Raw genomic sequence first — 26,029 nt, 5'->3', positions numbered from 1 at the left:
AATTAACGAGAACTGATCACGTTAGGCCTGCTTTACATTTTAATATCTAAGAATTAAGTTGCTCTATCAACGTGACAGACATGCTTCTAAAAAAAGAATTTTGCAAAGTTGTTTATTGACGTCACCCTGGAATATATAAACAAAGTGTGATGATCATTATGATTAGTTTACCACAACCACTTCGTCTCAAGTTTCCGACCGTGTGCCCTGTGAATAAAAAAGACATTACCGTTTGTTTTGGAACATGACCATTTTGTCTCAATAAATTATATGGCGGAGATACAGTAGAGGGCTTGGTCGCTGCCAAAGTTTAATTAGTGTTTTATTTTGGTGTCAAACGGCAAAATATTCATTGAGAAACGTTTGGCAGGAGAAAAGGAAGTAAAGCGCTTGTAGTTATTGTAAAACGTTTAAGGACAAACCCATTTTTCTATTTTTTCATCGGTAGGTTACGACTAAACTTCAATAAGCCTGGTATTTGATGAAACTCATTTTCATTGTTGGCATGCCAAAACTATGAGGCACTGACACAAATTTAGAAGTAAAACCAAGAACAGAAAAAGGTTGAAAAACGTCATAGTTTTGAGTCTACAGGTAGTTTGAATTTAGATCAATACTTGTGAGATGACGAAAATAATTTCAATACAACAACCGAACTTTTAAGTTTAAAGAGTTTATTATCACGTTACGTATTTTACATAGAGGTGATTCAGGAAGGTAATTGCCTTATTTGACTGGTTCATGCAAAGGTTTAACTATTTTCAAAATACCACTAGCCAATGTATAAAACTGTGTTATTACATCAGGCATCAGGTATAAGCAGTTTACTGTTAGAAGTACTGAACCAAAAAATGAGTCTTGTTACTAAATTGCGTCTGAGTATAGCAAGCAGCAACAGCAATCGAACGGAAGACGAAGACACAGTCACTCCTGATGAAAGTTGCGGATTTGAAGTGGGGTGTGGTTCTTGTCAAGGAAAGCGGTAACACCTCGTTTATACTTGAGTGCTGTTGATGAAATAAATTTAACACTATTTATACAAGTCAAAACGGAATGGCTTATCCATGAAGTATACTAGATATCTTAATCTTTAATTTGTTTATTGTGAGTCAAAATCTTTAACTGCTTAGATCAGAGGTGACGAACCTTTTTGCGGTCGCAGGCCACTTTGTCAATTACACATGAGTTATCAGGTCACACAACATTTTAATCGTAACCTACTATGAAATCTTATAGAAGCGACTGAAGATATTATTCATGAAAAGTAACAAACGGCAGATGAAAGTAATTAAACCCACACAGTTGAAATTATCTTACGCAGAATCGAAACATACAACAGTAAAAAATAAAAACAAATCAACTTGAGCAAAAAGGATAGAGGGTAAACCCTTAAAGTTAGTGTTTAGGGCAACATTAGGTGAGATGATATATCTACCTGTAATGCATAAAAGCACACATTGTTGTTGTTTTGTGCTTTTATAGTTTACTGTCTTTCTAAGACATAGCCTAAACGTTGTCTTATAATGTTACCCTATCATTTCAAATTATGCAACTGAGATAAAAAAAAAAGCATCTTTGAAAAATCTATCTCATTTTGTAAAAAGCGTGTAACTACATCACTTTGATGTAGGCTTCTATGCAAATTATGAACGAGAAAAAAAAACATTTATATGAACACATTTTTATGTGACGAGTTGAATCTTTTACCGAACACGACCCAGGAAATTCACGATAGTTATTGGTTGAAAAGTGCCAATTATGGAGACTTTTCATTGACGCACACCAACTGTTGGGAAATAATTATTGTTATTGTCATCATTATTAGGCTACTATGATCTAGAAAAGGTTCAAATCTGAACTAACATTTTTAACATTTTGGCTGCGTGGCCAAGTGGGGACAAGATCTTCACGGCGCTCGGAAGAACGGAGGTTCGACTCCCTCCTAGATTACCGTCGTAAGCGCAAGGCTTTGGCTTGGAAGAACGTAGACATGACCGACTGTGGGTACGAGAGTTGGCGTACTTGCCCTGCCGTATACTTAACTTAAAACTTCACCAACGAGGCAAACACCTCATTATAACAAAATTGTTTATTGTTTACATTGTTTGAATAGTTGAAACAGGCCGACCCATTTTAAAGTTTGCTATTTCGCAATGGCGGTAATCGTACAAGTACTTTCGGTTTCCAGCTTTCCACGATACTTTGAAAAACGCAAATCAGAGAGACATTACTAATACTGATTTTCAAGATTTTTTTGCTTTTTAAACTAACTACTTTTAAACTGGCTTGTTAATTTTGGTTAGTTTGCGCAAGCTTGCAAAGCAGTCCTTTGCAGTAGATTCTGTGTAATTTTAAACTTTACTAAACTGATTTTCAAACGTCGCATTTAACCTGCACATTTTGGATAATAACAAGTGTAGCCTAAATCCTAAATGCGAAAATTGACTCGCATACCAAGGCAAGTAATCTGAGATGCCTTTGTGACCTTATTGCAACCAAGTTGTTTGTGAAGTGTTTACGTTTATATGAGCAACAATATCTCACTGCAGGGTAATTTTTATTTTGGCTACTCACCAAACCTACCAAGTGTGGTTAGTCGTAACTAGATTTTGTTGATGGTGACACTTAAACGCAAATGCCACATTTTAGCTTAAGATGTTGCCAATTTAAAATATGAAAAGTAAGAGCAAACTCGTACGTCATAATAGCATTTACTGCCGCTACGTATATCAACTTTTCAAATTGGAGGAGTTTAACCTATTTATGCTACAAATTGGCAATCGCAAGTTTGGCAAAGCTGTAGCAATCATTGAAAAATAGTAAACAAACTTTGGAGGATGAATAAATAGCTTACCTCAAGCACGTTGGAGAATAAGTTACCATATCCAAAACCTCTCTCCTTTGATTATAAGATTAAACATAGGAAAGATTCTTTGAATCTTTTATAGTTTGCCAAACAACGAAGCACCATTTTTATATCTTCGGATTTTTATTCACGACTTGATGTAAAGCAGAAACAGAATTAAACGCTATTTTGATAAGAGATTTGTTATGACCTGACAGGGTATCAAACCCCGATCCACTGAATCAGGATCGGGCGCTTTTTCTATTGATAAACACCGCCACCGGGTAATTTCCTCTTATATTAAATCCGGCATTTCACCGTGGATTGCTTTTCAGTTGTCGAGCGTACTTCTGTCAGTGCTTTGCCACCACAAGATGGGCGTTGGTCTTCCTTAGCTTTGGAGCGATCGTGCAAGGGTTCTTCATAAACGGTCACACACCGGCTGTGATAAGTACGTTGGAGAAAAGGTATGGGGAATTGCATAGGCTACTAATGGCATTATGATTGGTTGCTGATGGGCATCACGTCGTTTGCGTGATTATTGATTTCATTAGGTCTCAAATTTCTCAGGTAAATATTGGTACAGGCACTTATCGCACACGTGCCAAGAAAGAAAAAGAAACATTAAAAACTTGCTTTTTTGTGTTGCCATGCGAGTGCCTTTGGTCACTTTCACAGCAGTCAATGCATTTTAAATCAGGGATCGTAGCCTACTCTGAAAATTTATATTTCAAAATGGCGCCGTGTGCTACACAACGTTGTAAGAAAACTAAGCACAAAATAAAAGTGTTAAAAGTACAAGAATTGCTGAAATTGAACTGTATGTACTTGTATGAGGTCATTCAAATTTTATTTAACGAAAATGTGTTGTTTAGTAGTATTTGTAATTTTAACAAAGTAAATACATTTGACTGACTTATAAGTGATAATAGCAACCAAAACCAAAAAGTAAAACTTCATTACTCAAAGAACGGGAGCAGTTGTTCAAATTCTAATTTAGACTAGAGACGAAACAACATTATAAGCCACTTGTTTATTTTATCAGCATTTATAGGTGCAGTAAAGGTTTCTTGCTTGTTATTCTATTTTAGTCACAAGATTCCCACTCTGTTTGCATCTCGTCGTTTTGATCGTCTGTCTAAAATGCTGCCAAATTTCTTTGTTTGTTTTGCATATACAACTTTAGTGAGACCGTTACTTAGTAGAACCATGACCAAACGAAACCACGCAACAATACGGCATTTTTTAATACTAAAGAAAAAACGCGGACATTTTCGCATAGTAAAAACAAAAACTAGCAAAAAATTCCATTTGTTTTATCACAATAACTCACTAACTCAGGGCTTTTTGCCTTTTAAATATGGCGGTAGCCGGCAGCCTACTTGCTCGGGCAAACATGATATATTTAATTTAACAACAATCCAACATGTTTTTCAATAAGATTCTTACCAGGATTCTAATATGGATTTCTAATTTCTTAGTTGAAGACCGTGAACTTGAATACTCTCTAACACCCCATGCATAGGTAGGGAATATAACTGTTTCGTAAGATGTAGCCTATTAAAATAACGTTGAAATTGTGCTCATGTATAAAAACGTTTAAAATAGTTTATAATTTAAAGCAGACGTTGAGGACCCGCTAGTACTTATATTCAAATACATGCAAAAATTTAATTGTTCGTACAATACAAAGTCTGCAAACATTGGTATGTCCACACGGCATTTGATGGCAAGAGTGAGGGAGAGCTTAATTTTAACTGACTTGAACAAAGAAGTGCTGTGCCATTAAAGATCACGTAACACTGAATATTATCAAATATAATAAGTTAGAAAATGATAATATGTCAAATACAAGTAAATAGTAATCCTTTGTTGGAGTCCTTAAGATGTTAGCAAACGCCACAATAAAGCTCTGGTAAGCCTGTGTGATAACCTGGGCATTCTGCAATAACTTGTTTTATTTATCTTAATTGGCGTTGCGTTGGACAAATCGATCAACCATCAACATTGTCCTTCAATGAGCAGCAGAGCATAACAATGCTTCTTAATTTTGCAGGTTTGAATTAACCAGCACAGAATCAGGCCTCATTGCAAGCTTTTACGACATAGCTGGTTCTCTCGCGATATTGTTTGTAACCTATTACGGCGGCAACGGCCACAAGCCCCAATGGATCGGATGGGGGATTTTATTCATTGGCCTGTCTGGCATATTATTTTCGATGCCGCACTTCATGGCCCCTCATTATGACGTAATCGATTCCTTCAATCTTTGTGAGAATGCAACCTCAGGGTTGTGTGTAATCTCAACCCTCAAGAACTTCAAGTAGGCTACATATTTAGACTTTAATAGTACTTTATCATGGCGGTTATTTTTTTGCTGTAATTCTGGTTTAATAATTTTCTTGTAACTGTAATGTAGTAATAGAAAACTAAAAAATTGGAAGCTTCTTTTACATATAAGTTGTCTAATCTAAAGGTCATCACACCAACGCAATTCTACGCTTTGTCAAAGTGCAATTATCATAGAACTCTAACGTACCCTATGATTTAATTTAAATTACCAGACACAACAATGAGGATATCGTAGTGCTGTGTGTATTATGAACCGTGTAACCTCATTAGACGATGTAGTAAAAATAATGTAGGCTTGTGAACTACAGATGTTTAAGCATTACAACTCAACAATGACACGAACGTCACTGTGCAAGAAATACATTTGCATAGTGACTGTGAGGTCGGTCATATCGGTTTATATCCTGGCCAATATATCAGTCTTTTTACTGTACGTTGATTCAACGTCTGCAGACTTTGAATCAATGTAAAAAGAGCTGATTTGTTCATTTGGTTGGGTCACCCTGGTTAACATCGCCAACCTGCTTGAAAAAGAAAACAATTTTGCGACATTTTTTTATGCGTAGGCATGGCCATGGCGTAGGCTACCAGCAGTAGAGTGAAAATACATCTGTAAGCCACTGGATCAAATTCATGAACAAAGCCTTGCACTGACACTTATTGAAGCATTAACTCATAATCGCACTGTTTTAATCATAGCTTGTACCAGTGGTTCTCAAAGTTTTTGTAGTTTAATTATTGGCTTCTTTCTAAGGCCTTTAGGTTACTCTTAAATATCGGTACCCGGTCATTTGGTCGACAGGACGTTTGGTCGACAGACGTTTGGTCGACAGGACGTTTGGTCGACAGGACGTTAGGTCGACAGAACGATTTATTTTAGAGTTAGGGTTAGTTAACTAACCATAACCCTAATCTAACCCTGACTCTAACCCTAACCCTAACCCTAAAATAAATCATTCTGTCGACCTAACGTCCTGTCGACCAAACGTCCTGTCGACCAAACGTCCTGTCGACCAAATGTCTGTCGACCAAACGACCGTGCACCTAAATATCATAGTCACTCTTAAATAAATAAATTTTTGAACTTAAAATTTAAATACCTTTTCTACACTTAAACAGTAAATGCTATTTATACTACATAAAGTGCTCAATGCCAAGCAAAAACCCAAGCAGAGCAAATTATAGTACATCGAATATAACTACTATTCACTAAAAACCTCTACAGCCTGTTTCGCCCTAAAAGGGGTATCATCAGAAGGTCTCTATTCAAATAGAATTCTATTTTAGGATGAAATAGGCTGTAAAGGTTTTTAGTGAATTTTCTACACTTAACGTATTCACGAGCCTGCTTATCCCAGGTTGAGTACCACTGACAAATGGAAGTAGATGGTAAACTGTGTTAAGAATGAAACTTTAAATAACTTTTTTGTCTTGTGGGCCTTATCAATAAGTTACCGCATTTATTCTAGCAACATAGCTATCAATTATCACAGTGACTGCTACTAAAGGTTTGGTTTACAGGGGGCAATTATTGGCTATATTTTGAGAGTTAGAAAAATACTGTATAGTAGGCTGCTAAACTTCACTGTATTATCACTATTTTGTTTACTGTACAATATATATGCCACACTCAGTGTAATTATATAAGCAACTTACGATTTTTTTTCAAGGTTTTGGTTTTACGGATCATTTGTGATAGCTGGCGTTGGTTCTGCCCCCCTGTATTCACTGAGTATCACTTATCTTGATGAAAACGTGAAGCAGCGATATTCATCCATGTACAATGGTGAGATTGTTGCATAATATGAAGTTAGTGTAGCTCTGAACAATGCATTAAGCTTTCTCAAAGCTCCTTAAACATAGCCATGATTTTAAACATAACTCGTCAAAAGATCCCTGGTTGTTTTTTTATCCACTTTAGACATGTTATTTTATCATCGTTAACTTATTAATATTACGTTAAGTCAGGGCTACGGCCGTGTGACACACAATGAAGAAGAAGAAGAAGATTACGTTAAGTTATGTTATCTTAAACACGTTTAAATGTTTATTGCTTCAGACCAGACTATAAAGGCGTACAGAACTGAAGTTACATTGCGCTATTTCAAGCTTTGACTTAAGTTAGTTAGATTATGATCGCTCTCCGAAAAAAACGTCACTTTGTGACAGCTGTATTTTGTTGCAAAAGGCGGCTGTGGGTTTCGGAAAAACTGGTTAATTTTGCGTGTGAACTGTTAAAGCCATTTTACAAACACGCAGTGTATGTGACTGTATGTGCAGAACACTTTCGCATTATGTTTTTTTAAATAAATTTGTGGATGAGGTGAGGCAAGTCCTCAAAATTTTCATCAACAATGGGTCATCTCAACTGCGTGTAATAATATCAATTTTTCATAAACTTCGTGACTTCAGTTCAGGCTGTCATTGTATCATTGTATGTGATTAATATAGTGAGACATTGAACTTTGTGGTTTTGGGCTTTTTAATAATTTAAAGCAGAATGAAGCAAGTTTACTACACAGATAGATTAACACTGCACAGCATCCTGAGCCATTCGAGAAACTCCTTTTAAACAGATACCCTGCAGCAACTGTATAGCAAGAGTTTCCATTGTCTTTACATCAAAGTTTTATAAAAATATTATATATTGACGTTGTAAATGTTTTATAAACAGCAATATTCCTAGCGATGTCAGTGGTTGGTCCAGGAGGTGGGTTCCTAATTGGATCGGCATTCTTACAAGAGTATACATACCCAGAAGAGAGGTAAGCGACAACACATTTTCAAACCAAGTCTGCAGAGTAAACATAACCTTGCCTTCCATGGCAGCTTCAAATGTACATTCTAATTGATACGTTTTACTCGGCGATTGCGTGGCCGTGTAATGAGAAAGTCTGCGCGACGCACGAAAGAACGTCGATTAGACACCGCTCCAGAGCACGCCTCTGTGTCTCAAAAAGACACTTTGACGACATTGGGAGAAGCTGCTGACTCGATGCCACTATACTGCTGTCTCTTGTGGCGCTTCTGTGATCACAGCGTCGTTGCTTTGACTATTGTTGCACATATAAAACAGTGTCAACAGAATCGTCTGAACATGCTTTCATGAAATGCATATTGCAGAACAACTTTAGACGAATCAAGCGAACTGTGGGTCGGAGCGTGGTGGATTGGATATCTAATCTTTGGTGTGATTGGCGTTCTTCTATCAGTCCCAGTGTTAATGCTTCCCCGAATCATCCCTGGAACAGAGGAGCACAGGATGAACAGAGAAAAGGAAACTCACCAATCATCACTAGAAAGTCCGCAAGAAAAAGATTATGGCAAAACGTAATTTAACTTTTATTTCACTTTGTATAGGTCTACACTTTTGTCATAATGGCTTTTGTTTCCTGTATAGGGTAGCCTACTGTTTTAATAGATTAAAATTTAATTCCAACTTATCACTTTAATTTATCTATAGCTCAAAATATCCTAAAAGTTTCCTTTTTTAAAACAATATTCTTCAAAAATGTTTGGCTTCCCTTTGGGAGGTGCTTAAAGCTTAAATGATGAAGTACAACGACGCATTTCGTTTCAAATGTAAATGACTCTGGGAAAAACTAATGGAAAAAGACGTGGAAGCCGAGAGGACTAGGAATCTCGTAACTAATAGCCTATGTTAATCTAAATGAGCATACATACTTGCTACGAAAATGTAGTCAGCAGATCCATTTAGCTTCGTTTGTTCCTAACACAAATCTTTAGTTACTATTTTCATGATTTGGATAAGCACGTCTTTACACGAAGAATGCGCTGTGGCTCATTGAACTTAAATTATAGTGTTTCTTCTAAAAAACTATTCTTTTAGCGTTTGTTGATGTGTTCATTCTAGTAGAAACATTCCTATTATATCAGTCAATCCACGTCGAGGTAAGCTAGTATAGCCTAACTACAACATGCACAATTAATCCAGCCAAGCGGAAAATTCAACAAAGCATTTACAATGGCACAATGCTGTTATAAGCCACTTGACATTAGATTTAAGGTCATAACAAAATACTTCGACGTAAAATGTAATCTCAACAAATTGCTGTGTTTTCCAGAATTCGTGATTTGCCTCGATGCATTTTGCTTCTGTTTCGCAACCCAACATTTATTTTCTTGTCGCTGAGTGTCGCTGTTGATTCACTATTGATAGGAGGCCTTGCTGTGTTTGGAGCAAAATATATCGAAACTCAATTTGGAATTGACCCAAGTGATGCTGGGACTTACTTTGGTAAGAAAAATAATCTACATGTGCGCATCACCAAACATACAAACGCCTTGCCGCGTGCGTTTGCAATTGATAATATTTTACCAAATGAGTAATAAAATATTGTGTTGGTAAATATTATCAAGATTTGTTATTTTCAGGTTTAATGGCGATTTTAGGGGGTGCCGGCGGGCTCATTGCTGGAGGGGCAGTCATTGCAAAATTTAACTTCAGCGTGAAAAAGATGCTTCATATGTCATACATCGCACCCGCGTTAGCCGCTGCTTGTTCATTTTCTTATCTCATCACTTGCAGCAGCCCACGTAAGTTCCTTGTAGGTTACTGCAGGCCTATTGGACTGCATCTACAAGCACTATAACTTTGACAATTGTAGTGTTATAATTGGGTAAATCGGTAACCTACGGTGTTGGAATGAAGTACCGTATTCATATATTCAGTTCAAAAAGAATTCAAATAAACAAATCAAAGAATTCAAATAACTAACCCTTCAGAAACATATCACTGGTGTTTTTGCACGCTTTGTACCATCTAGTGGCCAAATTTGGTAAAATATGCATCCGCATGTAGTTGAAGTCTTTCTGCCTGTAAGCTATTGCAGACGTTGAAGCAATGTAAAAAAAACTGATTTGCTGTCTGTGACGTAGGCTCCAATTAGGCGAGGCTGGCATGTTTTGCCAAGTTTGCTGGTCGCTCACAAATTCAGCTTTTGTCTAATGCATTTTTGTTGGATTTTAGCTGATCACATATTCTCTCATGCATCACATACAGCAGTGGCCGAGTGGTTAGCGCGTTGGGCTCGCAGTCGAGAGCCTGCATGTTTGACTCCAGCCACCCGCACTTGCTGTTGTTTCTCTGGGCAAGAAACTTTACGATAATTGCCTCTAACCATTGATCGAATTTGAGTAATGGGTAGTAGGCTACCAAATTTGAGTAATGGGTAGTAGGCTACCAAATTTAAGTCATAAGTAGAGTAGACAACCGGAAACAGACATTTCCGTCGGCTGCAGCGTGGGTCAGGTGCACGTCGGAAGGCGTACACCGATGCATAGCGCTCAAGTCCGCTTTCCCGCAATGCAGGATGAAGATAAACAAACAATTACCACGACGTTTTGTAGGAAAGGCAGTTCAGTTTATTTCTGACCATCACAGCAAAAAAATACATGCCAAACGTAGCAGAGGTCTACGGAAAGTAGAAATCAACAAAAACAAAACGACATGAAATTAAATAATCTGGCACTATCGAGGCACAAAAACTGTATACGTAGCCTAACTAGGCTACAAGTCACTTTTACAATACTTTGATCAATTCCATTAGCTGTTCTGAACCAGGTTGGTTGGTTATGGTTGGTTTTGAATCTCTATGTTCGTACTGAGAGAACCAAATTAGTCTATCATTGCTTAGGCTACGTTGATTCCTAGTGTGCTTGTACGAAGAATGCTAATCATGACATTGCACTTGTTTCGCAGAATTTGCCGGTGTCACCATCTCTTACCATGACTCACCACTTTCCGTTCCCGCCATTTTTGACCAATGTAACGGTCAATGTGGCTGCAATCGACATGTTTATAACCCGGTTTGTGGAAGTGATGGTTCCACTTACTTTTCATCTTGTTTTGCTGGGTGCGCTAATAAAACGGTAAGCTGTCTCACGTAAAGAAGATTATTAGCTGAACTACAATGACTGTTCCACTTTATCTTTGGGTCGATATAAGTGATTATATTTTTGTTATGGAAATGCAATTGAAATAACTTGTTTTAATCTCTCTTTTTTCATTGTTATTGCCTAAGTTAGATTATACATAAATAAATAAATAACCTAAAAACAGTTAGGCTAGGTAATTGGCAACAAAATTATGGGATATAAGTTAACGTAGCCTACGTGTTTATCTCCAGACTTCATCTCCTTTTGAGATTAACCTCCATGCCATGTCAATATTGATTGTTTTTAAAAATTCAGACATTTTGTTTCAAGTGGAACGCTTTCTAAAAGTCGTCACATATTATCTCAACATTTTTTTTCATTGTAGGAAGAAACTTATTACAACTGCAGCTGTATTTCCTCAACAAACGACAATGAATTATCATTAAACAATTCGGGGACTGCCACAATCGGAGCTTGCCTGGACGACCACTGTGGGTCCGGATGGGAAATCATTACGCTCTGTATCTTCAGTTTCTTCATCATGTTTTTCACCTTCTTCAATGAATTATCAGCGTTGCAAGCTTCCATCAGATGCGTTCCATTCAGCAGAAGATCTTTTGGAATCGGAATTCAGGTGCGTGCGCAACAAAACTACAATAAACAACCAGTTGCTTAGAATTAAATGTACCAACGGTGGATCCTTTCAGCGGCCAATCAAGCTTTATTTAAATTATTGTAAAGCAGTTTCCATGATTTATCGACTGATTAGTAATATTAATCTGCGATTTTAATCAGCGCATGCACTTGGTGCTTTCGCAACAAAACCTGCTTATTCAGCAGAAGAACTTGTGATCAGCGAAAGATCCAATGCTCAGTAGCGTTGACAGGGGCGGTCCAGAGGGTCCCTTTGGGCCCGGGATGATTTTAGGGGCCCGTAACCAATTCAAAGGGCCTGGGAACTTAAAGAAATCACTTTGTATTGATTGGATATGGTGCGTTTTTCTTTAAAGAAGTCTAAATTTGGGGCCTGAGAGTTTCATTGGTAGGGCCCACATTATCATCTCAACGGCCCTGTCTATGCCGGTACATAAGTGCACCAAACCTTTGAGCTGAGAGTGCCTGGACTACTTGTGATTTGCGCCAAAAGGCAACCATATCAGAAATTGGCCAACTGGTCCGTCTGTGGTGCAAATAGACCTACTGTATTTTGACACATTTTATCAGAAATAAAACGATCTAGCTTTTGTTCTTTACTTGACGGGGAAATGGAGAAAGTTTCCTGTATCTTTTTCTTAATTGTATCCACGTATTCAAATAATAAAATAATCAATTATCTGTAGCTAGCCTACCCATTTTAACCATTTATTGATGACAACAATTATTTCATTTTAGAAAATGCAAACTGTTTAAATTCAATTTTACTCAAAGTAGCTTGAATCATTTCAGACATTGTTTACAAGAGCGCTTGGGACTGTACCCGGACCTTTAGTGATGGGAGCCATTTTTGACAGCGCTTGCATAAAGTGGACAGAGGAATGTGGGATTCGTGGGTCATGCTTGGCCTACAATAACAAGGATTTATCTTTGTATGTTACGTTGTTTCTTGTCACTGGAAAAGTAAGTTGGAGTCTTTCATGTTTTCAATGAGCTTTCTTTCATCATGGCGTCGACCTACACCAACTGAATGTCATTGCTTCCGGGCTACTTTACAAAAAAGTAGACTACTAGTGGAATAGTGCTACTGCCTATAACATCTGTCCGGTATGTCTATATGGGCACTTCTGAAAGAATACGTTAACCCACAGCTACTAAACATCAACTTCTCAATGCGCAATTATAACTTAGGCACAGTTTTGTTACAAAATAGCAATACTCTACTGCATAAGCAATATGCTACATTGCCAATATTCTTCTGACAGGATGGCATACGGTAGGCTAATAGGCTAATCATGTCTTATTTTGACTTCACTGCTGCAATACACAGTGACAAACTTAGGCGACATAGCAAAGATGTTTTCACCACTCGGCTCAGCCGACGTGGCAATAAATAACTTATGCGATAACTAAACTAACTTTGTATGATAGATCGTTGGGGTGCTCTTATTCTTGGCGGCATTGATCACTTACAAGCCAGCAGCAAACGAATCAAGAAATGATGTGTCCTCAAATTCTGATGACACAAACAAGAACTCAACATCACCAGGAAGTATTTTGACAATCTCGAGCTTGTCCAACAGCCCAGTTTCGGAGCAGCCCAAGTCAGAAATTACAGACTACGGCACTTCGGTTCCCAGTGCAACTAGGCAAATCAACAAAGGATATGATAATCCCACATTTTCACCGGAGTGAAAGCGAATCTAACACGAAAATCATCCCTATCAATGTTTGATCCTTAAAGATTCTGGCAATGAATCTGAGAATTCTGATGCTTGATTTGACAATTTTCAAAATTAGCCAGGACGGTGATTAATTACTATCGCTCCAAAAGCAACCTTAATTATTGAGACACAGGGAATCGCTAATTGGTTTATTATAAGCCTCCAGCCTGTTTTTCCATTATGCAATTATTTTTTGGACAGATCTAGTCTCCACTGAAAGCGACTACACGGTACGATCTAAAAAGATGGATCTGCATTTCTTGACGTTTCATTAATGGCTTGTCCATTATTTTTTATATTTAGGCTATTCAACTAACAAGTCAACTAAAGCATTTTATCACGCATATATTTACCGCGGTACTTTTCGCATGATTACAACGTTATATTTTTGTTTGCAGCAAGCGCACAAAAATTCTAAAAATCCCAGCTGTTTCAAATAGACCATGTGTAAGTTACTTGCATTTCTTTACCCACTCTCCCCTATGACGTCACGTGTTTGTTGTCAACTCATCTTTGTCTAAAGACGTAATGTGGCGGCTCTGATCCGCACTCAACGACTATTGCAGTTTAGCACGATTGTTTGTACCACGTTTCAAACCACAACGCAGAACGTGTTGCCTTCCATTCCAGATAGGCTCTCGTTTCGGCTCTAGGGGTGTGCACTTCAGCTTTTCAAGAACAGCTACCCATTCAAGGCAAGGGAGCTGTCCTTGGAAGATGAATTAGTTATAGGCAATAATCTTTCCTGCGAAACAAGTTAAACGAAGCAAAATAAGACTTCCATCTGTCAATACCGGTGCCCGGGCCGCAAAATTTTTTTTCCCACGAGATTTCTGTCTCATTGATTCTAGTCACTCTAAAAGTAAGATTTTCCGAAAGTGTTTTGAGAGATTGGTTGATTCAGATTGCGAAATAACTATTTGCCAATGAAATTCTGCAATGATAATAAAATATAAGCTTTCCCTTACCCTACTTTTTTTGAAAAGCTCTTGTGCACCGCAAAAATTAATTTAAAGAAAAAAAAAGTTTGACTTCGACGGGCGTCGAACCCTCGTTCTCACGATCACTAGCCAAAAGATGAAACCACTGAACTAACCGTGCCAACGAGAAAATGTTGCATTCACACGGTTTTAATACAAACTTTTACCAAAATATGTAAATGAGACAGAAATCTCGTGGGAAAAAAAATTCGCGCCAGGGCCTGCGTCAGTGGTTCAAAGCCAATAAAACCAAAATTAGCTTCCGAGGAGCTTTCAGTATGAGAGTAGGCCTAAATATCTTCACAATTGATCAATATTGTTATTGCTAACTGTTCTTTCAATAATTTCAACAAAGAAAGGATCGGCCAGTCACTCTTTCTGTAGAATCATCCAGTCGATTGAAACTTTTGTTGTAGAAAGTATTTTTATACACTTTGTACTTTTCAGATTATTAGTTTATCCCACAGATATGTGACCAACTATTTGCTCAAAACACTGTGACTATTGTATCAATAAAATTTTACTAAAGACTTTGTGGTTGACTTGTCAGTTATGAAAAAAGGAATATCAGTCGAGTGCAACCAATGCCGACACGTGACATCCTACCAGAGCTTACTGAAGGGAAGCAGCCTGCTGCAAGTTAATTGGCAGTCACTGTCAACGAACAATGTGGATCAGAAAGTAAGTTTCGAAACCAGTTTTTGTCTTAAGAACACTCTCAGAAAACTTCTCGATTTATAGGATTAGCACAGTAACACACAGGCTATTTTCGAGTGGTTTGCGGTTAAACAATAAACCAGTGCCGTGCCTGCCTTTGGCAACTCGATGAGATTTTACCATGATGACTCAATCGACAACCATTTAGCTCTGTAAGTAAAATAAAAAGGAAAAACCAAACAGTGGTTTGCCTTCTTGTCTTTCGTTCGTTCCGCCGCTGCTGAAAATCATCTATGACCAACATTCCAGCTAACTAAATTGCCCTTCTTGCATTGAATCAATGTAAAAAGGACCCATTTTTGTTAGCTGGGGTTTTAGATAGCTAACACTAACACCGGCATGATCTGCACGAAATGAACAATGCAAGTTCAACTGCTAATCACTTCTTTAATTTTTACTTCAAGCCACAATGCGCAAAGTGGTGCAAAAACAAATAAAGTTAATCTACAGTAGCAGCACACAAGACTGGACATCTGACGAGCATTCATCCAAATTAAAGTAAGTCAGAAGCACACGTTATGACGGTCGTTCATCATGTACAGACATTCGTAATCAGTAGCGTTGACAGGGGGTCCGGGGTAATTTAGGGTCCCAGCCCAGGGGTACCTTTGGATCCAGACCAGAATGATTTTAGGGGCCTGTAAACTTCCCAAGGAAGCCTGGAAACTTAAAGAAACCAATCTCGTTGGATACAGTGCGTTTTTCTGGAGGGGCTGGAAAAATCTAACTTGTACCGGGTCCAAAATATACTCACAACAAACTTAAGTGTTTCTCCATTCAGAATTACTGCACCATGGTCGGTATTCGGATAAATCCGAAATGGCAAAACGAAAACCACATTCTTCTACTCAAAGCCTGGATTCTACGTGTGACATTTTTTATTCTATTTTGCCAGTAAAGTTTTCTCAAATGTGTTGGGACATGCCTGACCGAAAGCACAGTGTCGTACCGAAAACGTTTGAAACTGTTTTGTTGTGTAGGTTTGGTTGGTTTCATTTCCGTGTGAAGAATTCTCGACCCAATTACTTTGATACGAACCGTTTTTTGAAGGTACAGAAAAATTGTTTCTCCAAGCAAGTATCATCAAACGTTCTTGCGTGGGATCGGAATTGAAAGTAATGCAAGAAACTCAATGCAACGAACACAACACAGAAATACAACTCGCACCACGTCCCCATGTGGCTCTAACGTAGCACAAGATATTGCCTTTGACAGCTAAACATGATAACTCATGATTTGTGTGGAAAAAATTAGTCAAAAAAGCTGAAAACGAAGTTAATAGCTTTTTAATCGCGGGGTTTTTGATAAAAAAAATACTCGGCTTTTTCTGTACGGTAACGATTTTGATAAACGAGAAGTTGTTAAAAATTAGAAAAAATTATTAAAACCCGTTTTTTTTACATTCTGTTCCTTTTCGAACAGCCAACCGGTGGCTCAACAGTCAACAACCAACCAATATTAACAGTGCGATCACGTTTACAAAAGTTTCGCCCAAAATAGTGTTATAAGCTAAAAGCAAAAGGGTAGGGGGGCAAATGACAAAATTACACCAACCATCTCGCCAAAAGGTGCATACAAATGTTAGAATTATATTCTTTGATTAAAATAGCCAAGCGGACCACATGAACATGCGTCACTTTCTTGGACAGCTTTTACGTGCAGATAAAAACCAATTACCATGCAAAACTACGATTTAAATACAGCTTCCAGTGAATATTTTCAAAAAATAAAAGAATCAAAACGTCGGAGAACATGATTTTACACGGAACAAAAGTTAAACTACAGGGCAGTTTACCGTCATTTGCAAACCGTACACATGGCTACTGCCGCAAGAAAACCGAAACATGCACAAAATCTGTTTAACCGCAATCTCCTATTCAAGGTGACAGCATCTTCGTCATAAAAGTGCACTCCAATGCCATCATAACCGGCACAAGCAGAGGAGTGTCGGTACGAATACTGCAAATGCAACCATGATGGGCAACACTAAGCTACTGCTGTCTTCCGCATATGGGTCAGCGGCGGGGGGTCCTGATTTCACTTTACTTTTCGTTTTGGAGCTGGTTTTTGTAGTTGGCTTTTCGCTCACATCGTCAAACTCGTCTTCAACTTCTGCGTCATCTTCTGCTTCCTCCTCAACATCAGGAGACGGCTTCACAAGATCTGGAAGTTTCGGAACATCTGCCACAAAAAGTGACAATTTCTTTTGAAAGTATGGAACGGTAACAAAATAATGAAACAAATTTTACTTGAGGTAACAAACAAACAGAAAATTAGCCAACAGCGTGGAATCACTTTGAGTATCAACAACACGTAACTAATGTGAGCTCACTAAGAATCCTTGGAGAAGTGATAGCATGCCCACAAATTACAAGGTAAAACTCTAGGGAAGTGAATGGATTCCAATTACAATCAAGTTCATTTATTCTTGGTTCGTTTAGTTGCTATAGTAACATGCGATGTTAAGTTTAAATTTTAGTCTAGGACAAAACTTTTACTCACCGTCCATTGTCCCTTTCATCAAATAAAACGCGCAGATCTTTGGGTTGTCCGCCATGCCCTGTATTGCAGAGAATAATAATAACCTCAAATGCGACATCAGATGATCAATTCGCAAGCACTAATGAAACAAAGGGGAAAAGAACTTTTTCAGAAAAGCAATGGATTTGAAGGTGGGTGAATAGGAGATGGGAACATTCAGAAAAGGCACGAAAAAAAAACAGATGAAAGACGAGGCAAGAAAGGTCAAACTAAATGCGAAGATGAAGAAAAGAGGCAGAGAAAAGAAGCGAAGACAATCGGTGCAAGAACAGAATCGGGGAGTCAAACCCTACCTGGCATGATGGTGATGTTGGTAATAACAGCGGAGAGCTATTAAGCAAGGTTTAAGCTCACCTTTACAAATTCAACTTTCAGAATCCCATTGAATGTGGAATATTCTCCCAACACACTGAGCTTTCCCTTCTTGATGGAGAGTGGGATCAGCTCGTCGTGAGCGGTGCTGTGTCCAACGCGAGTGAATATGTCAAGATCTTGCAGTACCACATGCTGGTCGTTCAGTTGAACGTTGAAAACCTAGAAAGACAAGGTAAGGTAAACAACTTGATCATGATGTGATTCACGTCACAAAACGAAATACCGTACTCGTGTACTGTACATTCAAGACTCATTCTCTAAGGATGGCATTAAACAAGGATACGGTACCACGAAACAGTGTGAATATGCAAAAATAAGATAGAAACAAATGCCAATAGAAATCTTAATATGAATTCTAAACCAGCAGCTGATGCTCCTTAGTACCTTTTGATTGGGTCCATAAAAATATACTTCTGCAAATTTCAAAACCAGAACATAGTCACCATCTTCCTTGACCGGGACTTCATATGCAAACGAGCTGTCGTGCCATCTTTCTGTTTGGTACAAAATATTATCTTTTGTCGAGGCTCTTACAATTGGTTGGCGACGACCGTAATCACTTGAAACACCAACATCTAAAGGATCAGCTCTGAAGAATACAAGTAACTTTTTTGAAAATGTTGCAAATACAGCCCAACCTTTTGTATTTTAGACTACAGTGCAAGCTTCATTTCATAAACACATTGACACTATGATAAAATTAATCTAAAGGTTTTCTTCTAACTTAAACTTAAGAAAAATGAATTTCTACACATTCAAACGCCTCATATGAAAAGTTTGTGTTTAATCTTTTGCACAAATTTTAGTCCAACGTTAGTAGAGAGGTTACTTTGTCAAACCATAAACATATATATACATAATATCAAACACAGAATTTATCAGGTTATTAAAATGCAACTTTTTTCTATTAACCATCAAGCTTTCCTTGAACATTTACAAAAACTGATTTTTATTGCATTAAAACAAGAAATAGGGCTCTTGTAGGTTTTAAGCCGTTTGCAGCCCCGCACCCGATCGTCGGCAACCTCTCTCCTAATTCCTCTCATAAAATCGTGTGCGCCATGCGGCTAAAAACCTACAAGCCCCAGAAATGGCAGAGAAAGAATTATGCCAGAAAACAAAAACAGGTATTATATAAAGAGTTAATTAAAAGTAACAGAATAATACTCCTCTGGCAAAAAATTTTTGTTAGTAATCATGCTTTGACCTCAGATTAGGAATAACCACTGGGCAATGTAATATCAGCACATGCAAACATTAGACTGTGTAACTTACAAGTACGTAATATCAAAAGAGTCCACATGACTATCCCCACCAGCATTAACAGCATAAATTACTTTTCCAGGTTGCTTCGCAAATGTATGACTTGTTGCTATAAGCAGCAATGTAACAATAAAGACACAATTCATCATTTCAATTTTTTAACTAAAATGATTCTATTATGAAAGAATTATGGAAGTAATAAAGTATCAATAAAACCAGCAGTTCCTATTCCAGCACAGGGATATCCAAAAAGGGGATAAGGAGGCTCACAGTGATTGCCATATCCTCATGACACTAGGACGGTATTTGGTACTACATTAACATGCAATTCTTTTTAAAAATGCAGAAAATTTTGTAGTGCAGCTGGTATAGTCAGTTATTATATAGAAGACAGTTAGCAAATGTTATACAGAGCAGGGTTTTCCAAACTGGGGTCACGACTCCCCAAGGGGTCGCGTAACGAACTTCAGGGGTTGAAGAAAGTATACCAATTTGACTAGCCAATTAACGTTCAAAACCGAAATCGTGATTTTTCCAACAGAATAAAATTCAATCTTGGTCCATCATTTTCGCAATGGCATCTAGCTTTTGGAATATGTTAAATGTCAGATTTGCTTGAAAAACTGAACGAAATTAATTTGTTCCTTCTAGAAGAAAACATCAATATTTTGCATTGAAATCTAAAATTGATGCATTCATCAAAAAGTGAACATCTGGAAACCATAATTTCAAAATGATTTATCTGAAATGTTTTCTCTTCGCCTACCATTCCAGCCATCGTGTTTGCCGAACGACGCATTACATTTTTGCGCCGTTCGTCAAACACGTTCACATCCTCTTATGACGAACGGAAAATTATCCAGAGAAATTCTTAAATTCAAGAAAATTGAAAAACTCTGACTTTATTACTCATAGTTCGTCGTTCGGTCACGCATTACATTTTTGCATTGTTCAGCAAACACGGTCACATCCTCTTATGACGAACGGAAAATTATCCAGAGAAATTCTCAAATTCAAGAAAATTAAAAAACTCTGACTTTATTACTCATAGTTCGTCGTTCGGTCACGCATTACATTTTTGTGTCACTTCGGGTCAAAATTTAGTTAAAACTTAAAAAAAAAAAAACGCTTCCGCGTAGTATCGAACTCATTCCCTCTGGAACACCAACTGGAGACGTATCCCACACGCCACCCAATCAGTTGAACATAATAGTCGAATTTAGAACTTATATAGGCACTCTTTTCGTCTTTTGCTTTGAAAGAGAAAAAGAAAGAAGTGCCTATATAGTGACATCATGACCGGTCAAATAGTGTTTTAGATTCAAAGACCGGCGCCTGTCAAATAGCCACTGCCTTTTTCTTAACAAGCCTTTGCAATAAGCTAGATGTAAAGCAAATAGGCTAGATATAGGGGAAGTTGAATTAACAAGTAATTATAAGCATTCAATGAATATCCATGCCTGATGGTAAGATAGCAATGCAAGTTATGATAACAAGGTAATAGCCTAATAAATTACTATTGGTGCCAATTGTCAATTCAAGATAAACAGAAGACCTTCTATTGTCAAACGTAATAAAAGCCTTATCCTCTTCTTTAGATATCCCTCTTCCAACATTTACTAAGCTACAAACTCCAACTCATCAATCGCCTACAGTCAGACCTGAGTCCGAAACGCCTAAGAGAAATGTGTTGCACTGCTGAATTCACAAACTCAGAACAACAACGTAGGCTGCGATACGGTACAGCGATAGACGGCTGTCAGATTTATCAAAGCGTGACCGAGCCGGCACATACGTGTAAAATATTGTTGCAGTCAAGTGTGTTGACGATCTATGAGGGGATCGGACAAGTCAGCGATTACCTACAATCTACAGTTCTACACAAAACACAAGGTATTTTCTCAACAAGCTGAAACCCAAGATGTAAACAGGATCCACTTAACCTAAATTACCAACCTATTCAATGCGAAAGTATATGAATAGTTCAATGAAGCAAAAATAAGGGATGAAAAAAGTGAGAACACTTAGCTTACGTGTTTACAACTACATATTGTTATTATTATCTTCTGCTGTTCTTCGCTTACAAAATGACAAAATCGTCATTTCTGTAGGGTGGCAATTGACTAGTAGACCGTATGGTCGTCTCGTTGTCTCCCTGTCGTTATGGGAACTTATGTAACTTTTGCATTGTGTATATTAATTGCATATTTCAAACATGTACCTATGTTCCTGTTACTGACAAATAAAACATTGATTGATTGATTGAAAATTCTGAGTTTAAGTTCGAGTTTTTCGTATATGATGTTTTGCAAGTTTTATTGAAATGATGTCTAGTTTTGGTATTACAAAAAGTTATTATAAGTTTTTATGAATACTGAAAAGTTTGAATGTTCATCAGGATAATTATCGTTTCTAGCACTGGTTGCATCGTCCATCGAGTTGGCCAAATTCGAGACCATCAGTGCGACTGAAAGAAATATAATTGCGTATTTTGGACAAACATTTTTGTTTTTCACAGTCTATAAACACAATTTGATACAATTAGTTTAATGAGTTCAAAATAAATTCACAAATGTAATCGGCTCACAATAAACGTTTTCTTGCAAAACTGGCTGTGTAGCTGCAGGCTCTGGTTGCACCCGAAGAGAAAACCAAAAATCTCAATTCTATGTTTGGCAACTTGTTTTTTTTTTGTAGAGAATAGAGAGCGCGCACCACACGAGTGACGACTGGCTACAGTGCTTCGGCTTCCACTTTGAAGGATTTTATCCCGAAAAAGGGATTTTTCAATGCTTTGAAGGATAAAAATCGGAAGGATTTTTTAGGGGTTTTTAACAATTTTACAAGGAAATTTTGTCTTAAAAAGAGAATTGTTGTTTTTAGCAATATTAAAGAAAATTTTATTAAAATTTCCATCAAAAGTTTTAAAAACGATTGGAATAACGATGATCAGCTGATTTCCGTGGTCATTCCCCATCCGGAACCCCCTCCGCCCCTCTCACTTTCTTTCCCATTCTCGCCTTTTCGTCAATTTGCTACTTGTCGGTTTGTTATCAGTCGAATCCAGGGCTCACCACGTGGAGGTTGACAACTTGAGCCCCGAAGAAGAAGAAGACCACCTGTATATTTTCGATGTTAGGAATAGGTTGAAGAGTTCGTGTGGGAAAGATGAGAGTGGTAATTGGTAAATGATGTCCAGGACTCCAGGTGGTAAACATCCCAGAACCGACTAACTGACAAGCGGTTTTTTGGCTGGACAGTGAACAAAGGAAGTAAACCATGTTATTGTAAAAGATGTGCTGCTTTTTGTGTAGCCTATTCTAATAAAACAACGTTGCTTAGATATACCGTTGCTACTGAAAAAAATGAAGCTAACCTTTGTAATTTATTCAGCAACTTTATCTTATCAGATTGGGTTTGTCAACTACATCAGCCATGCTTCTACCTGTAAGGTTTTGTTTTTTGTAGCAAGTTGAATACTGCAAGGACGGATCCAGCCTCTAATTTTTAGGGGGGTGCTGCTGAAATCTATTTTCATTCAAGGAGGTCCATCAGTGTGGCACTGTCAAAATGTGTCTCTGCTGTATTTGGCATACTGATAAGCATTCATGTTGTTAATACAGATGTTTTTGTTTAATATTAATAAAGACCTGAAAACGGAGAAAGTGTGTATGAAAAATCAAGTCTTAAAAACAAGCATAAATAAAAAACACTTATGGTATAACAAAATTCAAGAACGTGATGGAATTTTGGGAAATATTCTAAAGTTTAAAAACATGAGCAGTACAAAACACATGATTATTTCCATTGGTACACATTCCATAATCTACACAGCATCAATTCGTTACATGCTGATATAAAATGCTATGATCTATCAAAATATAAAGTAATACTAGTAGACAGGGTTGATCTCTAAGTGGTCAAAAAAGCGGTTTAAACCTGGTATTAACCGGTGAAAACTAGGTTTAAACCGGTCAAAACCCAGATAAATATTTTTATGTAGTGAATGGTCGGCTACCTGGGCTATTTAGGAAATCTAAAAGCAGTTGTGAGTTGTGACCATTTTGATATGCAGGCCTCGAAAAACTATCCTGTCTTTAAATTTTAAGGCATCTTAGAATATGCATTCGCATTGTTTTATTTCAACTGGTTAAAATTTGATGGCAAATGTTTTTCATAAAAAAAAAATTGTTGGAATAAATTCTTGTATATAATTATATAGCCTACTTCCGTTGGCTGTGCAAATTGTTCATCGTTCTACCAAGCATTTTTTGGTTCATCAGAAACTGATTTTTTGAATTTTCTGAATAATTGAAATAACCAACTGATTGAAATATCAAAAATAAACAGAGAAATTGAATATTTTTTGTTCCAAATCCAGCATTTAGGTTATTGTTGATCAAAACAAAATATAGTTGAACATCATTACTAAACATGGAGGGTAATATTTTTAATTCAATTGAAAAGCAACTTGAAATGATTCATACACTAAAGGGGTTTTGACCAGTAATAGGTGGTCAAAACTGCCTGGTTTAAACCAGGTTTTAAGTGGTTTTAACCGGGCGGTTTAAACTGCCCCGGTTTAAACCGATCAACCCTGCTAGTAGATCTTACCATTAGTTTATTAAAATAATAGCAGTTTGTAAAAAAAACTGAATATTAGTTAAAGGGGCCAAAAAAGACCAACATGGCCATGCATAAGTGCAGATTTCAAGTTGATGCTTTGATGAAATGTGTCACTTAATTCTGAGTTTTATGTTGGCATTTTGAAATTTTTTGGGGGGGTGAGCACCCCCCCCGCACCACCCCCTGGATCCATCCTTGGAATACTGTACCACTTCTTCAATTCACTAATTTTCTGTTTTTTCAGGTTAAAACGTAACTTAAATGAGATTAAAATATCTTTAAAGTTGTATTGGCACTTTTTTTTAACTTAAATAACGTCAAAAATAACCTTGTCTATGAAGGAAATTTTAAAGGATTTTCGACTGAGAAAAAAGGGATTTTTCAAGATAAAAAAGGAAACTGAAGAGGATTTATCAATTGTCAAAAGTGGAAGCACTGGCTGGCTAGTGGCATGGGCTGGATCTAGATTTATGGATTAATTAATTGGCTGGTTAGCTGGATTGCAATGTAAATGCAGTACTGTTGTCTAGTTAAGGATTGTATCTTGATTTAAATTTGCAGTTTTAGGCTACACGCTCAATGGTTTTGACTAGATGACCAATTGGTCTTTCGCTGCTTTAGTATCTAATTAGATGGAATTATTTAACACTAAGCATCTAGGCTGCCTGGTTTGGTTTTGAATCTTTATTTTTAGACTGACAAAGCCTTGATAGCTTATTCCTGGTAATTTTGCACACTTATAAAGACTTTTGATGCAGGGCTAGTTACTGAGATTAGGTGAGTGAAGTTTATGATTGTTGAAATGTTGTTGCTTGGGAATTCTTCCATATATATACTTATTACTGCTGAATGGAGAGCAGTCCTGAAACGCGTCTGCCCAAGCACGCAGCCTAGGAGCTAAAACAGCACCGCATGATCGTGAGTCGAGCACGTAACCACTGAGCTAACTTGCGCGTTTCTCTATGTTTATGAATTGTATATGTTATTGTGTACCGTACCGTACTATTATAGAATCTGATTGGCAAATAAAGTCATTTCTCTCTAAAATGCTTTGCTCTTGGAAGTTGAAGAAAAAGTGTTTTAGGAGCAGCTGACCACATCAGAGCTTCTCAAACTTTTTTATTGTTTGACCCCATTTCAGAAAATAATTTTCTGTGCAATTTCCAGTATAAACTACCGTACGGTACAGATTGTAGGCCCATGTTTATTTTGTTTGGCGATCTTAAAATTATGATTTGTGACCTGTTTAGAGTCGCAACCCATAGTTTGAAAAGCCTTTGACTAGATGACCAAATGGTTTTTCATTTCTTAAGGCTAATCAGATTAAATTGTTCAATACTGAGCATATTTAAGTGTATGATGTTTGTGAATTCTATAATGTTATTGTGTACAATGCCAAAATAGTTGAATAGTTTTTGTACGACTACACAAATGACTTGGTTTACATTTTACATCTTATCAATTATGATAGCCTATTTGGAGAGTTTGCGCAAACCTTTTATTAATTTTTCAGAAACCCCAATTATGATGTAATGTTTTTTTCCCTTATACCCCAGTCCTCAATTACGGTGGCATTTCATAACTAAAACCTACTATTCTTGAATCTTAAATAAATTATGCCAATTCAAAGCTTTTTTTAATGGTTTATGCAAATAAGGTAAAACTTAGCATTTGATATAATTCCTTGCAAATACCAAAATTGCTTCTTTTTGTAGCCTAACACTACAGGGATGCAACCTAGTTCGTACCCTGAACAGTTCGTACCCTCAGTTCGTACCCTGCAAAGATCGAGAAAAAAAAAAAACGGAAGTCGCTGATCGCAGCTTCCGCAAACATTTTAAAATTTTCCCTCTGAAAAGATCGAGAAAGATAGCACAAAGCCAAAGTCGCTGATCGCAGTTTCCGCAAACATTTTTTCGCAGTTTCCGCTAACCATAGACTAATCTATGCTCTAACCCTAACCTTCGCTGATCGCAGTTTCCGCGAACATTTTTCTGTAGTTTCCTCTAACCTTTACCCTAACTCTAACCATAAAGTAATCTATGCTCTAACCC

General features: G+C 37.3%; 2 protein-coding genes across 2 annotated transcripts; one reads left to right on the top strand and one right to left on the bottom strand.

The window, feature by feature from the left end:
* The first annotated feature begins 851 nt into the window (after positions 1 to 851).
* On the top strand, positions 852 to 14,939 carry LOC145784027 (solute carrier organic anion transporter family member 4A1-like). The gene is made up of 12 exons (XM_082595784.1): positions 852 to 982; positions 3,181 to 3,312; positions 4,902 to 5,168; positions 6,868 to 6,983; positions 7,872 to 7,962; positions 8,321 to 8,527; positions 9,283 to 9,455; positions 9,593 to 9,754; positions 10,920 to 11,089; positions 11,481 to 11,729; positions 12,542 to 12,712; positions 13,181 to 14,939. Exons 1-12 carry the CDS (start codon positions 852 to 854, stop codon positions 13,442 to 13,444), a joined length of 2,133 nt encoding a protein of 710 aa, XP_082451910.1. The 3' UTR covers positions 13,445 to 14,939.
* Positions 14,940 to 15,537: 598 nt separating this feature from the next.
* Positions 15,538 to 19,511, bottom strand: LOC145784279 (malectin-like). Its single transcript, XM_082596069.1, has 5 exons — positions 19,362 to 19,511; positions 18,471 to 18,675; positions 18,066 to 18,245; positions 17,673 to 17,730; positions 15,538 to 17,351 (listed from the first exon to the last, which is right to left on the bottom strand). Exons 1-5 carry the CDS (start codon positions 19,496 to 19,498, stop codon positions 17,092 to 17,094), a joined length of 840 nt encoding a protein of 279 aa, XP_082452195.1. The 5' UTR covers positions 19,499 to 19,511; the 3' UTR covers positions 15,538 to 17,091.
* Between the last annotated feature and the right edge of the window lie 6,518 nt (positions 19,512 to 26,029).

The sequence above is a fragment of the Aplidium turbinatum genome, chromosome 15 (assembly GCF_918807975.1).
Source record: "Aplidium turbinatum chromosome 15, kaAplTurb1.1, whole genome shotgun sequence".
Classification (NCBI taxonomy): domain Eukaryota; kingdom Metazoa; phylum Chordata; class Ascidiacea; order Aplousobranchia; family Polyclinidae; genus Aplidium; species Aplidium turbinatum.
Note: the sequence above shows the minus strand (reverse complement) of the source record. Positions and strands in the feature narration are given on the sequence as shown.